The sequence below is a fragment of the Vanessa atalanta genome, chromosome 27 (assembly GCF_905147765.1).
Source record: "Vanessa atalanta chromosome 27, ilVanAtal1.2, whole genome shotgun sequence".
Taxonomy (NCBI): domain Eukaryota; kingdom Metazoa; phylum Arthropoda; class Insecta; order Lepidoptera; family Nymphalidae; genus Vanessa; species Vanessa atalanta.
The window spans coordinates 5,540,829-5,563,856 of record NC_061897.1 but is presented as its reverse complement, the minus strand read 5'-3'; the positions used below and the strand labels follow the sequence as shown (position 1 = coordinate 5,563,856).

Sequence of the window (23,028 nt, the reverse complement as noted above, 5' to 3'; positions counted from 1 at the left end):
AATACATTTCTTATTATTATTTTTAATACAATCTATTCTCGAGTATTTATATATTACTTTAATAAAAGGAGTGTTGTATATTATAACCGGACGTATGGGCGGGGCTTATGAAGAACGCCCGATTAAATTTGGCACTATTTTTTATAATAGTTATATCGCCAATTGCAAAAGGTCCAAGCTTACTTCAGGACAGAACAGAGGAGGGCTATTACGTTTACGAAACAAAAAAATTTTAAAACTACCCACGTCAAATAGACTACATGGATCCGTCTAAGGCGCCATCTGACGGTAACTGGTCATCATCATACATCGACAATGTACGAAATATCAACCACCCCTTAAATCTGCCATCAAGCTTAGCAACTTTAAGAATGTCTCCGGTGCCTGTCAAAACTCTCTCTTCAAAACAGAATACACAATACTGAGTTTCTTGCCGGTTCTTATCGGTAGAATCTACGTTCCGAAACGGTGGTAGCTTCACTTAATATAGTTTGTTAAATGACGATTCAAAAGTGCTTGTAAAAAATATATTTTGATTTGACTTGATTTATCCACAGCCGGGGCTCTCCACTTGAGACATTTTAATAATATAAATAATAATTCAAACAATTATAAATTCAAGGTTTTCATATTTGACAGAGGATTTCTAATTATTCACTTTACCAATAGTCATGATGAGTTACACTGTAATCATGTATCGATTAAAGAATAACGCAAGCTTCCTTTTCATTGTGGCCGAAGTCGATGCACCCAATTGCACGCAAATGTAAATATAATTTTAATTGAAATAAGGAAAATTATTGCATGTCAATTATATTTACGTAAAAGTTCTTTGTTGATGTTTGATATTATTGTCTTGAGTATTTTACTCGTCTGTTTATGTTTCATAGCGGAGCAAAGACCATATTGATCCGAGATGGACGTGGAGTTTCTTACCTCGACTCTTCTCAAGTCTGAGATGATTTTTTGCAAACCGATTTTATATTTAGGATAAGTGCTTAGATCTAAGGCCTCTTCTACCTCTGAGGAGAAAGTTAGGACAAGATAAGCACATGAAATTTTAATTTGTTCTCGCCCGGATTTGAACTTGTACCCTTCTCTCAAGATTCAGATATTCGTGCCACAGGTTAGATCTTCGGGCAACATTTATATCCACTTTAATTTAATTCGTCCCATACAAAGACTTTCATTTTTATTTACGTTATCATTTTGTTTCTGTAAGAATATAACCCGTACGAAGTCTGCAGGGGTAGCTAGTCGTTAAGTTTTGTTGCGTATATATTTTATACCCCTCGGAGATCCCGTATCTCAGAGTAGGCTATATCTTCCCAATTAATGCTTACATTTATTAGTCTTTTAGGTTTATTACAATCATAATTATAATCCAAATTAATTTATTCCTAAAGTTTAGTCTGGTAATATTGGCTATTGAGCATCTGTTAGTCTGTTCATAGCGAGTTCATTAAGAAAACAAACATATTCTTTTAAACGCAATATAATCAGGTAATTATAATAATTGCTAGCCTCGCATTATATAATTAGAATCATATAATAAGGCGATAAATTAATGTAATTTATATAAATATTTAATGACTTAACGGTATATAATGACGTGAAAGTCGCAAGTTCGATTCTGACCTCGGCTATTGACGTACACACTTCAAATAAATTAAATAACCATTTCATCGAAGAAGATCAAAACGTTTTTAACAAATTATTTTACAGATAAAATTGAAGAGAATTAATTTTAATTGCAAGGAAAACATTGAATATAATGTGAATTAAATATACTTCATTTCATATTAAAAAAGGTATAAGAGATTTGTAAAGTAAACTAAGTTATAAGTACAAATTAGGCCATAAAAACCAAGCTCAACTCCATCGAAACCCCCCGAAGACACGTAGTTATTTACTTATAAGCTTGATGTAATTTACAATACCTCAAAGCTGGCCAAGGTATTGATAAGTTTATTTGTATCTACATTTGGCTCCATATAAGTCTCATTGGTATATTAATTTAAGATTACTTTTAGCATTTGTCTTGTAATAATTCTATATTATTCAAATCAAGATATACTATACACTTTATTGTAACTCCCTTTATACCTTTCGAGAGATCTCCATGACAATTTGTTGGTATACACAGTATAACCTAGTAGTAGTTTTATATCTAAATGTATATAATAACAATAGTTACCTGAGCAGCAGACTGCGGTATGGGTGAGGGCTCGTCAGGCCCCAGACGGGGACCGGTTCGCTTCATCATCTTGGCTCAAGTGGCCATCACCCGGTCACCTGGAATGATACAATAATATTATTGAATAACAGCTTCGACAGACAATTATAAATCACACAGATTTTTTTTATCGCTCATCTTTAGAATAATAAGATATAACCATTCCTGATATTGGTAGTGCTCTATCAACTTTGGAAACTAAGATGTTATGTCCGTTGTGCCGTTAGATTGGCTCACTTATACTTCAAACCGGAAACCAAATACTAAGTATTGCAAGTTTAGTAACTTTGTCAAAAAAAATATTGCCTTCTATTTATTTGATATAAGCTTCCATGTAACTTCAGTTTTATTAACATAAATATATTTTAAGCTGTATATATATTGTTACCCAAGTTTCTTTCTAATATTTTATGTAATATAATTCATGCAGTTACGCTGAAACCAGTTTACAGTTCAACTTTTATTATGTTAATACTTTTAATAATCTGTTCTAATAAATTAGATGTGTGTTTATGCCGAACTTAAAATTCTAGTTAAACAAACAATTTACATAATACTTATACCAGAAAATACAGTTCAAAGGTTAAATATATAATATTATTATATAAGGTTTACTTTACAGTTTCACCCTCTAAATTTAGAATATTGTCATATATATCAAGTGTTAATTAATGTTCTTGTGACTAATTCATAGTCATTTTGATCATAATTATTTCAACATTGAAAATACAATTTCTAGACAATTTTCCTGTAGTTTTAAATCATTTGTTACTGGCTAACCTTGCTATAAAATACCTTTGTAATCTTTTATTATCACAAAATTGATTCATAAATATAAATCAAATGTAATAATACATTTATGATGTTTCTCTATTTTATTTCGACGATATAGATATTATACAAGATTAAATAAGTTTAATACTACTATTGATAGACAAAGGTTTCTTTTCCGTGTTGAGCAAAAAATTTAAACCTTATTTCATCAGACTGCACACCTATTGTACAACAATACAACAACAAGCAATTTATTTAAATCTTAGTTTTAATAAAATTGTAGATAATAATGTAATCTGTACTCATTTATTTTCATACAGAATTCAATATTTTATATCATAGTTTAAATGTATTTAATGTTAGACGATAATCAGCTGTATGTCTTGGTAGTTCCATCGATAGAATCTATATTCTGAATAAGTCGTAGCTTTACGTTTAATTTAAAAGTGCTTTTATTATAATTGATTTTGTTCAAGTATTTTACAAAAATGCTCAGACAGGTAACACATGTTTTAAGATAATTTATTAATATTCATAGACAAGTAGCAGGAAGTAGAAGCATGTTTGCTTTTTCATAGTGAACATGTGCATATGTTTTAACTATATTGTGTAATAATAATTTAAGATTATTAATGACTTTTATTTAACCTTAATAGCTGATATCAAATGCACATGGTCCAATCTTGCAAGTAATAAAACTCACATATTCCGATCTAGCTGATATTTTGCACACAAATTGTAACAATATTGTACCTAAGTATACTAAATATTTAAATTAAATGTAATCACAATTAGTATTTACGAATGTATTAACATTTTCGGCACGCCACAACCCATGGAAGGCTGTGACGCTTCCAATGCTAAGTTCACTTTGTCCCCTTGTACGCAGTCGTCATTCTTAGTGTAAGTAAGCGACGGGATAGGGGGACATCAATTTGTTCCTACAAATTATTTAAGTAATTATTCTTTTTCGATATATAACTACAAATTAATTAATGATCATGTCATTTTACATGTATTTGCAATCAATTTTTCCACATAAATAACTTAAAAATAATAATCGATAAGAATTTACTGAAATTATATTGTAGATATTTTGTTAATAATGTTCAATATGTTTCAATCGTGTCTTATTACGTAGTATTTTTAGCTAACGCACATGTAATACAATTCCGTACGATAAGGTTAAAAAATGAACACATTTTAACATTAAACACGTGGTCTATTGACCGGAAACACTTCTGAGAAAAAAAATGATGAAACATCGAAATCCGATGATTTCAATGTACGACGTAATAAGGTTTTTAGAATACGTTACAAAAAAAAAAAACGCTTCACCTGGCTTATGCTTAAATAACACGAGTTCAAAGATATATCTCCGATTACGTAACAGAATAACATATCGCATGGACGCTATATGTACAAAAACAAATATATTTATCGACTATTCCACGCGATGACGTCGTAGCACGGTCTAATGCGTGGGTCGAACTAAATAAAGGATTTTAAAGTTAAAACATTACTTTGTCAAATCATCGTACACAAAAGTTAAGCTAACGAATTAATTACGCAACGGATATCGAAATATAACAAGGCTCGTGCACTCAAAACGCTACCATTTTGAAATTCCAAACAGCTCGTTCACAGCACACACACAGGTTTAGACAAAAACCGGTCCCGCCGCGGAGGCGATGACACAAACTCACACCACTTATTTATAGCGGAAAACGTACACAAATCGATAACACTGACAATATGCACAATTACATACAACGACGATGCAAAATCCTAACGCGTAACTTACAACTCGCCAACAAAAGTGGAAAACAACTTCATGACATTTCGAAGAGCAATCCCGCCTTTTTAGTGACACAAAACGTTCTAAAACAGAATTTAAGTCGAGTCGTATCTTTGACGATACAAGTCGCGTAAGAAAATTTTATTATTATTTCTACAATGAATCATTGCTGAGACTCGGATGTAGTTTTTAACTTTAAGTGTAATCGACTTTCAGAATAGAGCGGTAAAGTCCGGTTTACCGTGGGCCGAAAGTAACGAGGACGGCGCGGTGGTATTCGTCACCGACGTAGAAAATGGCGAATAAATACCAAGAATAAAAAGGCGCTGTTAATCAAGAATTTCTATTGCGGGGTAAAATTTAAGCAACGTAGAAATCGAGATGCGAACATCTACTTATCTAAGCACTAGAGATAACGAACTAACTCGACCAGTTATTTTTTAATAAAATCACATATGGGTTACATACCGCTGGAAACCTTGTGAGATAACGTTGAATTCTTCGATTTTCAATTGATTTCACCTCAAATAATTCAGAAACCTCTTTTAAGACAAGGGCTTATGATAATAACGCGTCACGGTACGCTCGGAGCGAGCACATTCGTGCGCCTTCAAATAGCGCAACGGCGCAACTTTTTCGAGCGCGGCGTCAACACGGTCAGGTGGGCGAGGTTGCGACACTGCCATAGTGTCGTCTCACTCTTTCACCGTTTCCTCTCTCTGGGATATGCCGTCTCGCTCGCACTCACGTTTATTGAGCACCGGGGTATGAAGGGACGAAAACAAGACCCTCCGCGCACGAACGTCGCGCACCGAGCTGCGCGGCCGACTGACTGTAGCCCGGCACCTTCTCCGTCCACCAGCCTGCGGTCGACCGAGCGATCGAGCCGAAGCCCCAAAGAAGTATGGCAACGTCGCATCAAATAATAGCGAGCGAAACGGACGTGCCGCGATATGAAATGCCACGACCAACGAATCTCCACGAAGGTGGTGGACCAAAACAAATCTCCTTTCTCTAAAATTATACAACAGACAGTTGCGATCGAGAGCGCGAATGAGCGCCGCCATATCCATTTCCCGCCAAATGTTTATATTCATCAGAGATCAAGTAAACAGCTTTGTATTGTCCTAATTTTTGGCGTCCATTATTTTACGACAATCTTATCTACGATTAAAATAAGTTTTATAATTAATGTGGCGCTTATTTGGACGATGTTTCTATGACAACGCGAAGTGAAATGATTACACGAGTCGTGGAAGGAATATAAGAAGCGATTGTATAGCCACCAAATAGTCAATTATATGCTTACGAGAAACGTTTAAAAAACTAATTTAGATGATGATATATTCAAATAAAAATATCTTAACATTTAATAAATACATAATACAAGAATGTTTTCTAATGAAGTCGTACGTATGGTCTGTTTACTTAAATGAAAAAATAATACCTTGAAAAAGGTTGCGATAACCTCGATCGATTTACAATAGCACTTAGTTAACGCCATTAATAACACGTTTGAATTAAAATAAGGACAAGGAAAAACCAAACAAATACTTAAAGTAGAATTTTATTTGATAATATAATACATTTTTCAATTTCTTTATTAAAATACAATGAATGCTTAATGATTATAATAATAAAAAAAAAACCATACAAAATATATACTTAAAAGCAAGATTAAGGGAAGGGATTATATTATGTATCTAATTATAGCACGACTCAATAATAGAGAAGATAGGTCAGTTCTATCGATGGCAGGGTGTAGCGGACTTTTATAAATAAAAAAAAATAAAAAAACATTAGTTATGGGTTACAATTTGGTTACCCGCGCTAACAATCTCTTCATTCATACTTTTCCAAATTTAAAAAGAGCTGATTTTTTTCATATATAATTACGTTAGTTTACCCTAGTAAGCACTGAGGTCATTTAGAAGGCTCAGAAGATGTCTATCCACTTTTATTTAGTATATCAACTTGGGCCCAGCATTTTTCCTTAACTCAACGATTTGATCATCTACAAACCGTTAATACGTACTTGTAACATAAATTTTACCGTTAAAGAAATTTTAATTATCATAATTATTAATTTAGATACTTTATAATGGAAGGATACTGATGTAAAACTATTATAGTCTTTCGACTTAGTTATAATTTTAGAGTGCATGACATCAAGAAAATATGTGCTATTAAATTCGCTACCCCTGTTTGATTATGTACTAGTAGTTGGATTTGTATATAATTTAGTTTAGAATAACGTTATTTTCGTTTTCTTTAACATCGAGGAGTTAATTTTAGCTGTATCCCAAGCTAATTTGAAAGATTACCATTATTTTTAACTGAACCGAGAGATTATCGCGGAATGAGAATATAATAAAGAGGTTAAATTGTTGTTTTTTTTTTTTAATGTTTTTGGCAATCACCGGAACGAATCGTACAACTCTAAAAAAAATGACACTAGTGAAAGCTACATTCTTTCTGAGTGCTATAGGGTATAAATTATATTTATTATTTTCTTTGATAAAAAATTGCATCCTTGCGAAGGTGGGGTGAGTTGCTAGTAATTTGAATAAGACTGTGTTAATTTACTGCGGACATTTTTGTTAAACAGTAGTTACTGTCGAATGAAAGTTAAATGAAGCATTTAAAAAAAGAAGGCCACAGATAATAATACATCGAAGAATTTCTTACCAAATGTATCAGAGGTTACGAATGTTCTCAATTTCTAAGAAACTAACTAGTTTTTATTTTTTTTTTTTTTATGGTATATATCCCTATAAATCTAAATTTAAGGTAACTTGTTGAATATTTGATATACTTAAGTTTATTTTTCAACAACAGAACAGTCGAGCCCAGAAAGATGTTATTATAATTAACTTTTTTATTTATTAAAACTAACGGAATTATGGCAAAATTATCATACGTTAAATTACGAAATGAAAACGATTCTATTTATCGTATTGTGTAGCGAATACAGCTTAAATGTAAGTTTTTTTTTTATACATGACACAATACTTCCAAGAATTGGAAGTTTAATGAAAGTCCACGCCTGTTAGAAGAACGATTGATAAAAAAAAAACAAGTGTTATGCTACTGTTACACCAGACATTTGAAATTGTATGCTTTGATGAATTTTATTCAGAAGCGATTGGAGTAATATTTTAGATGTTGAAATTATATTAGTTTTTTTTTTAAATTACATTTTTTAACTAGTTATTATAAGATAGTATAATTTTTAAACCGAACTTTTCGGCAGTTAGGCTAATATGAAAAATAAATAGTCATTTTGTAATGTGTGGTATTGAAAATTATAGATGATGTTATACTTTTTAAATCAGGATCGGCCCAATGATTTCCATTTTATATTAGGGTAGGTCTACAAGAGCAAATGATTTCCAATTAGCAGTGTTTCGATATTTTAGTATTTAAATAAATTAAATCTAAGTACCTATAGATATAAATTATGTAATATATATCTTTCCCGGCAATACAATAATATATTTTTTTATTTAAATGATAATATAATAAGATTTCAGTTATTACTTTGAAAGTGATGTTATTTAATTTAGTGTTTAGTTTATTTATTTATAACGTTGTTGTTGATTGTTTAAATGATATGAATATCAATTAAAAATTTAAATAAATTACGCCAAAGTTATATAACTAAGTTTAAAGCAAAAATTAAAAAGTGCTATGCACTAAATAAAAATTCTGGAATTTTTCATAAAAAAATAAGACCACTCCTTATGACAATAAATCTTAAATACGTTTTACCATAAATGTATTTTAAAGGTAATTTTACTAAATGCGAAAGTTTGGATGGATGAATGTTACTCAATCACGACAGAATGGATCGGAATGAAATTAGGCACAAAGATAGATAAAAGTCTGGAATAGCACATAGGTTACTTTTTAATCAGGAAAAATGTACCCAACACCTGCCCCATACCAAAACAAACGGTCAAAAAGCCGCGGATGGCTAATGTTAAATTTTTGAAAATATAATATCTCCTAACGTATGTTATGTATACTTTTGTGTTTAACCTTAAAAATTAGGCTAAACATAAAATTACATGACATCATTTAAAATCTACATATTTGTAAAAGCAATAATATACGTAGTGTGCGTGACCTATAAATACATGTTAGGATACTACGCAAGTATGCGAGCACATAATTATAAAGTAAATAAATACGTTTGTGTGAGTAAAGTTAACTACTATAACTAATAACCACTATGAAAAAATATAATTACAGCTCCGAAAACGATATTATTAAAATTTACGAGTATTCAATTCATTTATCACGCATTAATTTTATCCATTGTTATGAACGTAGGATACGAAACGGTTAGCCTTGAAATTTCTTATCGTTTATACAAGTGACTGGGGATTGAAAAGTGCGACGTTGCCAGCATTCCGCGCCCGCTATTGCGTCTTAAATTTACAATTACGGCCGCCATCTTGTTTAGAATTATCAGATGCAACTCAGCTATTATAAGCGGTTTATTTTACTCTTGTTTTTGATTTTTGCTCTTTATTTGGAATACCACTTCTAGTCGTTATGAATTAAATGTTAAAACAAAAAGGTTAAAAACTTTGAAAAAATTGTAATCACGTGGTTACGTAACCTCTGAAAAAATTCGCTAAACGCATCCGAGATTTCATTTAACATGTTAACATTTAAGCTGCTGATAACTCGAGAGCAGATATGGACATGCATGCGACGTATGTGTCTAGATCATCGAGATTGTAGATCGCTAGGCATATCCATAGCTAGCTAAGTGTCGGCGCAATATGGTTGAAGATACGTACATTGAGGTCGGACACTGGCTTGCGGGGCGCACGCCCCGCGGTCACAGGGCACCATTCGGGCCGACCAACAACCAGATACATCACAAATACGGACATTTTAACGAGGATACCACGGTATCGATCACGCACAGGCGCCATTTTGAACCGACACTGAGCGCACCGTGTCGCGGTGTTGCCACGTCGCTCATTTCCAAACCGCGCTTCTATTTCGGGCTCGCTCCCCCCGCACCGCTCTACCGTGACGCTCGGCGAGTCCGCAAACAGAGCGGCCGATGGTCGACAAAACATTCATGACTATCACCCACTTCGCGGTGCCTATACCATGTATAAATATGAAATCTAGTCGGCCGCTGGCGGACAAAGCGAGCGACGTAACAGCGTCTAAGATGATAAGATAGTACATAATATAATATAGCGAGCGTGATACATCGCGCCGGCTTTCACCGGAGCGGGGCGAGGCACGGCCGCGCAGGACATGTGCCATTGGCCACCGCAGAGATCGATAGACAAACACCGACGAGGACGCCGACCTATATACTATAATAAGCCTTACAGCGCTAAACATAGGGACCATTTTTGTAGAGCCTATACTATAAACAAACTACCGCACAACTACACTGACGTACTCGATGTAAGTACACACGAACACAGCGCCGTAGAAACGACGCGGGGAACGGCAGAGCGCGGCCCGAGCGATGAATGTATATCATCATGTATTATGGCACTTTTCTAGAGTCGAAATTCCTATACCCGGCGCACCCAGCGCTCCCCGACGAAGGACAAAGGGCCGATTTCACACGGAAAACAAAGGGAAACGCCGGTAGGATTCAGCACTTGCTTGTTTACGATGATTGCATTTTTTTTCACAATTAACCGAACGTCGCGTTGCCAAGTCGTCGTAGAGAGCGCGCGGTATATCATTATGAAATTAACTAATTCTTTAGACAATACTCTCGATTCTAACTCGAATATATAAAGAAATTAAGCAGCATTAATTAATCGTGTTTGATGTTACGTTGTAAAACTTGCAACGTATGGGAGAGCACAGGTGTGGACACATCGTATATACAATATGGTACTTAAATATTGCTTTCTGACTACAAGGGTGTTGAATTCGGCAAAAGAAGCAATTTGTATCAATCAAAAACCTAATTAATAAGCATCAAATAGGATAAGACGCAGTCTGTCAACTGGGCACTTACCTTTATTTTTACTTGAAACGGACTTCTTTCTTCGTTATAATCACGGGATTGTCACTTCTCAGCGAAATAAACAAGTAGATTATGGTATTTTGAGATTTTGAGAAGATTTGATATGCACAAAAAAAATATACATTACGTTGAGCAAACGTCCTACGCGCATAGAGACCGAATGCGAACTGTTGGTTTAGTTTGGGTCGGTTGATGGTGGAGGGCGGCGGGCGGAAAACCGGAGAATGGGTGAGCGAGGGAGCAAGAAAGGACAAATTCTTTTTTATTATGATGTCTGAATGAATGTTTTAAAATATATAAAATAGCTCAAAATAATTTTATATTTCATTTTTAGACATATTTACTATCGAGGTGTCACTAACACAAGCGATATGTAAATTTTAGTTTTTGTTTTGACATCCGTTCACATTTTGATTGAAAGCCGAAGCATTCAACTATCATACTTATTTTCTGAGTGTGCTACAAAATCTAAAGTGATAATAGTGTTGCCAATTTATACAATATAAACATATACATTATATTATTGTTTTCTTTTTAACAATAATGATTCAACTTTTTTATTAATTTCAATTCTTTTCTTACGATAAAATACTTTTGTACGTATTTAATTTTGCACCTATTATGATTTCGTATAAATTTTAAAGCCTATAAGTACTTAATTTACAAAATTACCTATCAAATTTTTAACAAAACTAATTTTTAATAATCGTTTTGTCATCTGTCATCCATCTTATTTGTAATTACCAATCAGCGTTGAGTTCGTGTATTTGAAGGATATTGATAAACTTTGTAACACGTCCTACGAATTTTAAAGTCATTTTTCCGAGATTTTCATTGAAATTGCACATCGTTTTAGTAGAAACTTTTTAAAATGCGGTTAAACGCTGCTATTTTAAGTTTTGCTGTTTTATTCGTTGTGGTGTCAGCGAGAATAGATCCACAAAATTTAAGATGTTTAGGTTTGTTTACCTCGTGTTTACATTTATTTTCCTTATTTAAAACTAATTTTATAAGTGATATATTTAATTACAGTGTGTCAGAAGACCTTCGAAGAGCTTAATGTGGTCATTAAGGGCGTAGATAAATGGAAAAAGGTTGAAGTAAGTATTTAATTAAATATTTTCCTTGTTTCTGAATACTATTTTTATTTTTCTATTAACAGGAGCTTATACATTGAACTTAAAATATAAAGTCTTAGTACTTTTATAATAAACCCTAACTTACTTCCCTTCACGTGTTTGCGGGACTGCTTTTTTTTATTTAATTTTTATAAAGTTTAAGTTCACTTTAGTTGAGCTCTTTGTCAGTTTATTTAAAATTAAGTCAGAAAAAAGCAGCAGTAGCTTCGAAGATTATACAATTTGAATAAATGTTTAAATTTTTTTTTAATAAAAGTATCTACTTGATTTTTGTACCTGCACTTGGTGTAAAAGCCTACTCAAGTGAAGATCATATTAATTTTGACTATGAATGTACTATTTAGCTGTTATTTTTTATGCTGCCATTCAATCATATGCGCACAGTGCTGTGTATTAATTTCAAGCGATATAAGCACAAAATCAATGTTCTTATAGTTAGATGATAGTCACCGTCATATCTATAGAGTTTAGCTGCCACATTATAAAACTTTACACACATTATAGTACTTTAAAACATCTCTGTAATGGTATCTCTATTATGGTAGCATCTCTGATTTAAACATTTGTTACTGGTTAACATTAAAATAATTCAAGAATATGACACCTTTTTCAGTTAAATTAATTCTTATATTCTATATATTTAGCCACAAAACCGTCTTGCTTCACACAATAATGCACGTAATAAGGGTCTATATATAATTTTTAGATTGATAACAAACATCAAATGAAAAATTATGGTTTTTTCTGACTGTAAAGTAAAAAAAAAAAAATAGATAGTAGGAACTTCTCGGCTTTTCTATATTATATATTATATATATGTATTATACATTTAAAGTTTTGGATCACTCTATTATTGACCTACAAAGATATCCATTGTATAGTTTAAAGGATCTAAAGGTACAGAAGTGACTTTGTTTTATACTATGTAGGGAATGTTTAAATTAATTAATAAACAAAGTTAGAAGACACTCATCATTTATTTTACCACTAAATATAAGTAATTGGTTTAGTTTTGTTTCGGTTTTAATTTATAGTTTAATAATGTTGTTTTTTCTTACAGGTCGGTAATTTCAGAATGGATGCAGAAGGTAACACGATGCAACAGAAGGTGCCGGCTCATCGTTCAGCTGTGTACATTTCTGAAGTGATCGATGAAATTTGTAAGTGGTGAAATATTTATTGCATTGAAAACTTTTATATATTTGATTTATAGCGCAATATAATAAAAATGAATTGTTTTCACAAATGGCTTAATGTTAAAACATTCTCTATGAAAGTTATTTTCTAATTCTAATCAAAGCCGAGATAAAAATTAGATGTTCAAGTTTACGACAATAGGTCGTAAATAATGTGACCATGTGTTCTTAAATGAGTGGGATATTCCCATTTTCAACCTATATATATAACAGATATCTGTGGCGGGGGTGTGTCAAGGTTATTTAAACAGGTTAAATATTTATTTCTCTCATTCAATTTAATGCAATTTGATCTTTGCATGCTTGATTGATTGATGATTGCAAATTAATCTTCTCTTAAACAATATTTATCTTTAACATCATTGGTAAACCCGCAGCTTTGCTCCCGTTTTAGGAGTTGGTTGTCAGGCATATATATATCTTTTCTTTTTCAAGCCATCTAGCTTTGAACAAATTTCATAAAATTTGTTCAATGGTTTGATCGTAAAAGAGCAAGTTTCCTTCGAATTTATAATATTAGTATAGATGTTTGATGATTGTTATAATTGATTCAATTGTTTGCGAATTGAAATAATCTTAATCGTATCAGTCAGGATAGTCAGATATTGACTCAGAAATTTGGAACATTGATATGTATCTATTAAGAAAGGAATTTGAGAGTTTTCAACTTAAGCTTAAATGTCCATCTGGTGACACTGCATGTATTTTACATATTTGAAGTTAGTAGGGGGTAGCTTGTAATGCATAATTATAAAACCTCGAGCTCAGCAATTGTATGTTCAGTGTTACATAGTTTGTTTACAAAATAAGACGACATCGGATAAATGTTTCGTATCGGTGTTGTTTCATTTGCAGTACACATTATGTTCTGACGAAACATACTCGAATTTATCGACAACTCATAACATTATCAACGAATATACAAATTGATGTTTGTAACTTTTTATGGCTAGATAGATTGTCTAAGCTGAGAACGCGTCGAAAAAAATTGCGGTCAACAGTTGGCCTCCATGTACGCACACTAGTAAAGTAGTATGATGTTTAGAAAAAGTCAGGCGCAGCTGTCGCACACCAAGATAATAAAGGTGGCTCGTCTGTCTTATTTCTTTCGTAGTGCGACACTCGTATCTAAATATACAACTTTCGATGTATTTAACGAGTGAAGCCTACACGATTTGTTTTGGATATATATATTTTTTCAAGTACTAGGCAAGATGATGAATTTTGATCGAAGCGTTTATTACGCTTTAAGCGTTAATTACAAAATCTGGATTTTATTAGAACATATGTAGAATTTATCTTCAATTTGGAGGTACATTAATATTCTAAATCCCCCCCCCCCACTAAAGATGTTTGGTGAACTTTTTAACTTAACAGAATATATCCCAGACCTCTACCCGGGAATCTCTATTTATGGAACCAAATTTTCCGAGTCAATAATATAAATATTCTTAGGTTTCAATGGATTACTAATGATAGCATGATAAGATATATTATACTTGTTAATCCAGTGATAACTATATCATATTTGGATGTTAGTTTCTAGTATTATATACCTTCGATTTTAAATATTGGAGAGTCTGTTCGTTATATTAAAATAAACGTTTTTTATTAAATGCATACAGTTCATATACCAAAAAAAAAACAAACATTTTTTACAATTTTCGTCTGTCTGTTTGTTCCTGCTAATCTATGGAATGACTGGACCGATTTTGACGTGACTTTCACTGGCAGATAACTGATGTAATAAGGTGTAAATTAGGCTACTTTTAAATATAATAATAGTCAAGCTGCAATGTCCAAATACTGTCCAGAACCGCGCGCAAACCTCGCGTATGATACCGCCGTCACGTCGCGTACCTCCCACCAACGACTTAATATCACAAAAACAGCCCATTAAAAAATAAATAAGTAATGGTAAAAAATGAACGAACTGTACAATAATTTTTTTTTGTTAAATTTAAAAGCGCGCAACGTCGCGGGCACATCTAGTAAGATTACAAAAATACTCAAAAACAATAACTATCTATATTAATATTATAAATGCGATTCTAATTCTGTCTTTTACCACTTTTTTAAACAGTTTTTTTTTTAATTCACCCCTTGAAGGGGTAAAATGTAAGGTGACTGTTTGTGTATAGGTTCATTAGGACAACCAACAATAGATACAATATTTGTATATTAAATATATTAATATATCAAAATAAAAATTATATACATTTCAGAGTTATCTAGGCAAAAGTTCTACAACATACAGGTAGTCTCACCGTGCACAATATGTATTAAAAATATAAAATATATATAAGCAATAATTGGAGATAAGAAGTAATAATTTTTTAACTATTATATGATTAATAAAACCAATAAGATATTTCATAAAATAAGAAATTAACACAAATAAAAAAAAAAACACAAATAAAATTCTTTTTTTTCTTTTCGATTGAACGGAGTTAATTAATTATTAATTTCAGGTAACTAGCTAGTAACTTATATAAGTTCAGAATTTAAATAGTTCTTATGTGAATATACTTTTTGAAACGTTCGTAAAGTGACCATACAGTCTCGTTTTCAGTCGGACAAGTCCTTAAATAAATTAAAAATTTTCTTATTTCGAATTATAAATCTCTATAACGAAAATACATATGTTTTAAACAAATTTAAGTTTTAATAATGTAATTATTAATAAAATATAAGTACATATAAATAAAAAAAAATTGTTTTAGAATTATAATTAGGTAGGCGTCTCGCTCCGATGGAAAATTAAACATTTTTTCTCGCATTAATTTTCTAGGCAAGAAAATGGATGACTACGTACGTGTGTACTACAAGTCGACCGGGAAGCTTGCGATTATGCAGCTCGTCATGCCGGGCGGTGGCATGAACCCTGAGTTCTCGAAGACCAAGTTCGTGACGGACGATGATCTGAACAAGAGTCTTGAGTACTACGTAAGTATAATAAAGATTTTTAGATTATCAAAATCATAATGTGCTTTAATAGTCGCCCCAGTGTGAGTGGGGGGGGGGCTTTGTTTTTTTTAGTACCCCTGCTAACTTGTTTGACGAAAATGACGATCGGTTAAGAAGTGTTTTTTTTTTATTATTTATACATATTCGAAACACCATCGGCATATACACAAATTATTGAGTAAAATTAGGAAACAAATTAATATACAGTGTGATACACCACTACAGGCGTTTACATTATACATTTTAAATGGATTATATAATTTAATTAAGGAAAGAAGTCAACATTTTTTAAAATAATATATTATTGTAAATTAAAATTCGAACAAACAAATTCACTGACGTGTTTATAATAATGCTAGACGTTACCCTCTCGCTTTGTTATAATAAAAAGGGGGAGTGGGCGTGGTTAAAAGGAGGAGGATCAACGGAATTCAAAAACTTAATAGCTATAAATATAATCATCTTTAGGCTATCTCAATCGAGGAAAGATTAAAGATAAACAAACCTTAGATTTGCGTATGCACTACAAACAGTTCTTGACTAATATATCTCTATTTATACTACAACAGTGTTCCACTAAACTTCTCAAATCCACTTTAGCTTGACCACAAGTTCCGATAATATCTTCGTCGAAATTCAAAACGGCATTTTTTCGAAACTCCATAATGAAAATCATAGATAATTCAAGCTCTCGACCAATGATATCGCGTCGATTCGATGTCAAATGTTGTTTATTTGGTTTTTAGTGACAGGTACTTTTATCCTCTAGTGATTGGTATAGACTATATAGACTATACGCACTGTTTCGCGTTGATTGGTCGTAGTCTCATACACACGTTCAGTAGTTTTACGTCATTGTCGCACAGATAAAAAAAGAAACCGGTCTGGTTTCGGCTTCCCAAGAAAATTATATGATGATGCACTCTGGAATAACTGAGCTTTCGACCAGTGAAAGCTAAACAGTTAACAATGCCGTGCTTCTTATATTAATCAGAATATTTATTTTGCTATATGATTTTAATTCTATGTTTCCAGTGTGAAAGAATGTTTGAAGATAACGAAGATGAAATTACCGATCTGTACAAGAACAGGCCCGAGGATGACGTCATGCCGGACGCCGAGCGAGAGGTGTGTATACGCTGTCTCTCTCTTATGATGTCTCCATGATTGCGTGGGAAATGTAATGTGTAGACGTGTGTGTTAGTACTGTTTAGGCACGTGTCCGATATGTGTGTGTGTGATGACGCCTCGGACCTATATTCAATCCCCTTTAAGAATGCCAAACGAGCACAAAAGAAGTATAATTTTGGTGTTTAATTCGACGTCTTTTCCTCAAAAAGATAAATCTTACTGTGAGACATGTTTAAGCAGATACATTCTTTATTAGAGGTAGTTGTGATTGGTGATTTTTATAAGAACAGCGTTCAATTAATACTGAAATGTAGACATTTTTGAAAACTTGCATTTTTGACAAGTATTCTGTCAAATATCAGTAATGTTTATATAGGGTTTTTTCTACAGATTATATTATAGATGATAGAGACCAAACAATACAGTATATTTTGTTCGAGTAACTGATGAATATTCGGCTCACAATCTCTTACAAAAGTGACCTGAAAACGTCCAATCTATTGTTATCTTTATGTCCATGTTGATAAGTGCCCAAGTTTTAGAAAATGTTTTCAAATTCCAGATCTGCTTCAATCACGCCAAGTACTGCGAGGAATGGATGTTGCCGACCGAGGAGGACACCACCTGGACACCGGAGATGGAAGCGGAGTATGTTAAGGTGAGATCCTCGAGTTATACTCAGACACATAGCGTAGAGGAATTCGAGAGAGATATCCTTAAAAAAAAGTTTAGATAAATCTAGATACACTTCTCCAAGAGGTCTCTTGACAAAGGTTGGTTTTGGATATTATAAATAAAAGATCAGGGGAAAAATTTAATATAAAAAAATATACTTATTGCGAACGTAAACGCAATATCAAATCAAATCAAATCAAATCAAAGCAAATTAACAATAAATGTATTTATATTTATTATTTATTGTTAATACATCAAATTACATACATCAAAGAGGCCCTGTACCCCTAAACTAGGAGAACCCGTTACTTAGGGGATATGACAATGACTATGACTTGCCAATCAGTGTTTACATTTATTTATGTTTAAATATATTAAGAGAGTACAAAGAAAGAGAGAGAGAAAAAAAAGAATACAATACAAAAATATGTCGAACTAATTCGGTAAAGAAATTGTCTTTATTATATGTACTATGATATAATGAATGCATGTGTGTGTGAGTGTGTATGTGTATGCGCAATTAAAATAAATTATATTATTCCTCTATTCCATTCATATTACACGTCTCATTTTTCTTCAAACGGTACTCTTAATTACACCAATAGTCAGTATAAATTACTTAATTTTGCTGCTGACTGCTGATTGCTAATATCAGTCCGTTTGAGCGAAATATATTAAAAGTATAAATATATATAATAACATTGATGGTGATCGTTGCTAACGGTATTGACGTTCGGTCAACGTTGATAGACGTTGGTTAACGTCACACGTTATACGTGATGTTTTTATCAAGTATGTTTGTATATGTGAGGTATGTCAATGGCTTAATTAAGCTACATAGGATTACAATGACAATTAAAAAATTATATATTGTTTTAAACGTCGATTTAATATTACTGATAATTACATTTAAAATTTAGAAATTTTAATTTTTTTTTTGAGACCCAGTATTTTACCATAAAAACAGTGTATATACTAATTTTATAATTGCGAACGTAACTATGTTTGTTACGTCTCACGCTAAAATCGCTGAGTCAATTTAAGTGAAATTATCGGGTTTTTAAATTCTCTCCTCGAGGGGGTAAAATGGGGATGGGTTTTGTACTATAAGGAGAGTTTTATGTAAATAAAACTGTCTGCAGTGTGTAACATAGCAGAGAAATATGCCAATTACATGGATTATTTTCATCTAAGGTAAATATTTATTTGGTATAGATGAAAAGTATATATATGTATACTGTAACCAACCACTAGAAATAAAGACCAATAAACAAGTTTTACATTGCTATTCTTGCTGTTCTTCCATACATGGTCAATTCCAATGGAAAAAGGACAAAAGATAAACAAACCTTAGATTTATATATTTCAAGTTCTAATAGCTCTGCTATATTTAACACTACAGACAGTTCGTGATTAATATATATCTAACGAAGGGGACGTCGGAGAATGTGGGCGATCTTCGTCCGTCGTATATTTTTCGGAAACGCGGCTCAGTCGAACGTAGGTGGGCTATACGTGTCCTTCCAAATAACAACCCTTGGCAACCGTCAGCTGTCAACCACCCCAGTGCTACCCATCATCGTATGCGAATACGCACAAGTCGATTAGGATTTGACGTTCCGCCACCAACATATCTTTATTTATAATATAAATTTTTTTCGCTGAACTACTCCTCCATATCCATACCACACCATATCCACTTCAATTATACCCCTAAAGAGCCGATAACTGCTTCGTCGACGTTCAAAACGTAATTTTTTCGCAAATCCATAGTGAATGCCATAGACTCATGGAGCCAAACTCGACCAATGATATCGCGTCAATTTGCTGTCAAATGTCGAACAGACTATACATTCAATTTAATTTAATTTTATTGTTGTTTAATAGTTTTTTCTAAAACCCTCAAAGTACATTTTTGTATAATATGTAAACGGCATTATGCCATTTGGTATATTAGAACAATAAACGTTTCGCTCGTGCTTAAACGGCATACGTTTAACGTTACTAGTAACAATAGTATGACGCTAAAAGGTATATTTTGTTATCTATATCCGTACATATAACAAAATTGGAGCGTCTGTAATATTAAAATAACCGCTTTTTACTAAATGCATATTTTTTTAATTCTTGTCTATCTGTCTTTTTGTTCCTGCTAAACTCTGGAACGGCTGGACCGATTTTGATGGGACTTTCACTGGTAGCTGATGTATTAAGGAGTAAATAAAGCAACAACAATAACTTTTTTGGTACAGCTTGTTTAAAATAATAAGCAATAGATTATTGTTTCTATTGCTAAAAGTAAGGGTAACTGATTTTGGCTTGTTCACTTGGTGGTAGGGCCCGATGTGTTCCCGTTTGAACGTGACATCTTATCTCCCAAGGTCGGTGACGCATTGGTTGTGATAGAGTCAGTTTTAAAGGTCTGAAGGCCCAGGCAATGGAGTGGGGGCCCTAATAATTATATTATTAATTAATTTGAATATTTTAATTTCTGTCAGTAAGTTATAATCTATTTACTTGTATCGGTAACTTTTAAAACAATGAACTAGTAACATTATTATAATTATATATTGACTGGTGCTATAATTTGTTGATGGGGCTCCTCTCACGTGGAGGCCCCAGGGCCTTAGTTTATTGGAGGCCCTATTGCCCCAGTTGACCACATACCCCTCCCCCCCCTAATTCCAACGACTTACCAACAGGTGGCCAATTTACCTGTTTTACTATGACATAATTTATTAATTAAAACTTTATATCTGTAATACCAGCTTAGTTTGAAATTTGTGAAAAACTCGGGAAGAGTTAGAAGCGTATAATTTATTCCGTATGAATAAGTAAATAAACAAATTTGACCTTGAATTTACATGACATTAGTGCTTAACTGGTGAAGGGAAAAGTGTCGAATGAGTATCTGAATGAATGAATGAATGAATGTATACGCTTACACACATTTACATATATATATCACCGTAAAATTGTAAATACCGTTTGATTATAATCTATCTCGCGAGATTGTAAACTGCCGAAATATCGTGAACGGTGATTTGACTTAAAATAAAACGTCAAAAATTTCGATATCTCATGATGTTTCGGTTAGGTTAGAGTGAAGCTTATCTAGATACTAATATTGTAAATGCGAAAGTAACTCTGTCGCTCTAACGGTCAAACGACTGAACCGAATTTGATGAAATTTAGTTTAGATTAAGCTTGAACTCTAAGTCAAAGTCAAAGTCAAAGTCAAAAATCTTTATTCAATATAGAAGTGTTTACACTTGCTTATTGATTGTCAAAAATCTATCACCGGTTCGGAATTTAGCACCTCGGACCTGAGAAGAACCGGCGAAAGAAACTCAGCGGGATATATTTTTTTTATTTTTTTTAACCATTTTCCATGTAGGTACAATGATAAGTATATTTTAGTTGTTTGAAACAGCCTGGAGGCGATCATTTCATTCCCAAGGTGTGCAGTCAACTAAAAAGTCATTAGTGTTGTAATATCCTTTAGCACACAAACGCTCTTTAACGACTCTTTTGAATTTTATAATTAAATAATTTTGAACGTTTTCTGGGATCCTGTTGTAAAAACGTATACATTGCCCCAAAAAAGAGTTACTAACCCTGTGTAATCGGGTACTTGGAGTAACAAGTTTATTCTTGTTCCTAGTGTTAATAGAATGTACGTCACAATTTCTGGGAAAAACATTAGCTACTTTTTTATACCTAATAGTTAAAACATATTTTAAACTTAATACATAATTTTTCTCAGGTACACGGACCAGATCCATATGGCTTTGGTGGTATGCCCCAACAGCAGATGCAACAGGAACCAGACGATGAAGACTACGACGACGCAGACGACGTTGAAGATGTTCCCGCTGAGGAGGACACCCAGGAACCGTCTCCGGCCAAGGTTGAATTGTAGATTTAATATGTTTTAAACTATTTGTGCGTTGGAGTATGTGTATATTTAGGTTTAATATTATGTCATGGTTTTATTAATAATAATAGTCCAAATACTTTTCTATTTGTTCTTATATATATTTTTTGTTGCAATTAATTTAAATATGGCAATGAATGTATTAAATGTATTATTTATTATATTTATTAATTGAGTGATACCACAGATAATCATTATTTATAATTTTTATTTTAGACTCGAAAGTTAAACGTTTGAGCTGATTTTTTAGTATATATTATATGTACACAAAATAAAGTATTACTTATATATTTATTTTGTAAAGGTAATTAATAAATGAATATAAAATTAAATGTTTAGAGATATATATATATATATATCATATAGAGGCGGAATATTTTAAATTAATTAATAGTAACACTTTCAGAGGTCTGTAGGTGTGTGGTCCACGAGTGTTAATATCTAAATGATTGTTTATTTTCATGTTTCTATTTGTCAGCGTCTTCCTATATATTGTTATTATTGATTTTGATCGTGTGTTATTATGATTTATGTTGTATCATGTCAAGCTCGAGTACTCTAAGTTGATTTAACTTGTATTCTATAAGAAAATGTGCCTTATATATGGAATTTTGAGTTATTTTCCCAGAATCATACCCGAGTTTTGATATATATAGTGTCGTATTGCCATAAATATGATTTAAACTATTGTTGTGATGTATATTACAGTTTTTCATAAAGTTTGAGGAGTGTGTGAGGTGTTTATACATCTTATTTTTTTATTATTTGAATGATATGATTCATGTATGACGTTTTTTTTTACTTATATATATTTTATTGTAAAATTTGTGCAGATTAATTTGTTGGAAGATTTTCTTTGGTCAGTTCTTATATTGAGATTATTCGCTTGATGTTCTGATTATGTCAATTGGAAGTGTTGTGTTTTTTTTCTTAAGTTTTAGTTACAAAGGCTTAACAGTTTCACGCTTTCTTGAAACCTGTAATTGTTGAAATGTAATTTCTTTAGAATCGTTGGGATTTAAAATTCGAGTGAAACAAAAATTAATTCAATTATTAAGTTTCACTTCCACTGCGTCTGAATTGCACACATACATATTTGTGTTATTTTATGTATGGATATGTTTCACGGTAAGATTATGACAATAAAATGTAA

The 23,028-nt window shown here is 32.4% G+C and overlaps 2 protein-coding genes across 8 annotated transcripts in view; one reads left to right on the top strand and one right to left on the bottom strand.

Annotated features, from left to right (window-relative positions):
* LOC125074382 (paired amphipathic helix protein Sin3b) overlaps positions 1-11,002 on the bottom strand; it is a 35,114-nt gene extending 24,112 nt beyond the window's left edge. Inside the window, exons 1-2 of one of the 6 annotated variants that reach the window (XM_047685695.1) lie at positions 10,822-11,002; positions 2,198-2,295 (exon numbers count right to left, since the gene is read on the bottom strand). In XM_047685695.1, the coding sequence (XP_047541651.1) occupies positions 2,198-2,266 (69 nt within the window). In that variant the 5' untranslated portion in view covers positions 2,267-2,295; positions 10,822-11,002. Of the gene's footprint in view, positions 1-2,197; positions 2,296-5,276; positions 5,655-9,619; positions 9,958-10,821 lie in introns of those variants that run through there. The other 5 variants (XM_047685692.1, XM_047685696.1, XM_047685697.1 and 2 more) reach the window with 5 other exon arrangements.
* Positions 10,304-21,998, top strand: LOC125074383 (protein seele). Of its 2 annotated transcripts, none has more exons than XM_047685699.1 (7): positions 10,304-10,439; positions 11,863-11,930; positions 13,030-13,129; positions 15,957-16,111; positions 17,168-17,260; positions 17,826-17,921; positions 21,705-21,998. In XM_047685699.1, exons 1-7 carry the CDS (start codon positions 10,319-10,321, stop codon positions 21,858-21,860), a joined length of 789 nt encoding a protein of 262 aa, XP_047541655.1. In that variant the 5' UTR covers positions 10,304-10,318; the 3' UTR covers positions 21,861-21,998. The 2 variants fall into 2 exon arrangements, with proteins under 2 accessions (XP_047541655.1, XP_047541656.1); XM_047685700.1 differs by lacking the exon at positions 10,304-10,439 and adding an exon at positions 11,592-11,789.
* Positions 21,999-23,028: the final 1,030 nt, after the last annotated feature.

What these genes read in the sequence shown, in the direction of transcription:
- LOC125074383 (XM_047685699.1), top strand. Translation starts at nt 10,319, where the DNA reads ATGTATATCATCATGTATTATGGCACTTTTCTAGAGTCGAAATTCCTA. An exon ending in TGAAGTGATCGATGAAATTT is followed by an intron (nt 13,130 to 15,956) that starts GTAAGTGGTGAA and finishes TTAATTTTCTAG; the next exon opens with GCAAGAAAATGGATGACTAC. An exon ending in TGCCGGACGCCGAGCGAGAG is followed by an intron (nt 17,261 to 17,825) that starts GTGTGTATACGC and finishes TTCAAATTCCAG; the next exon opens with ATCTGCTTCAATCACGCCAA.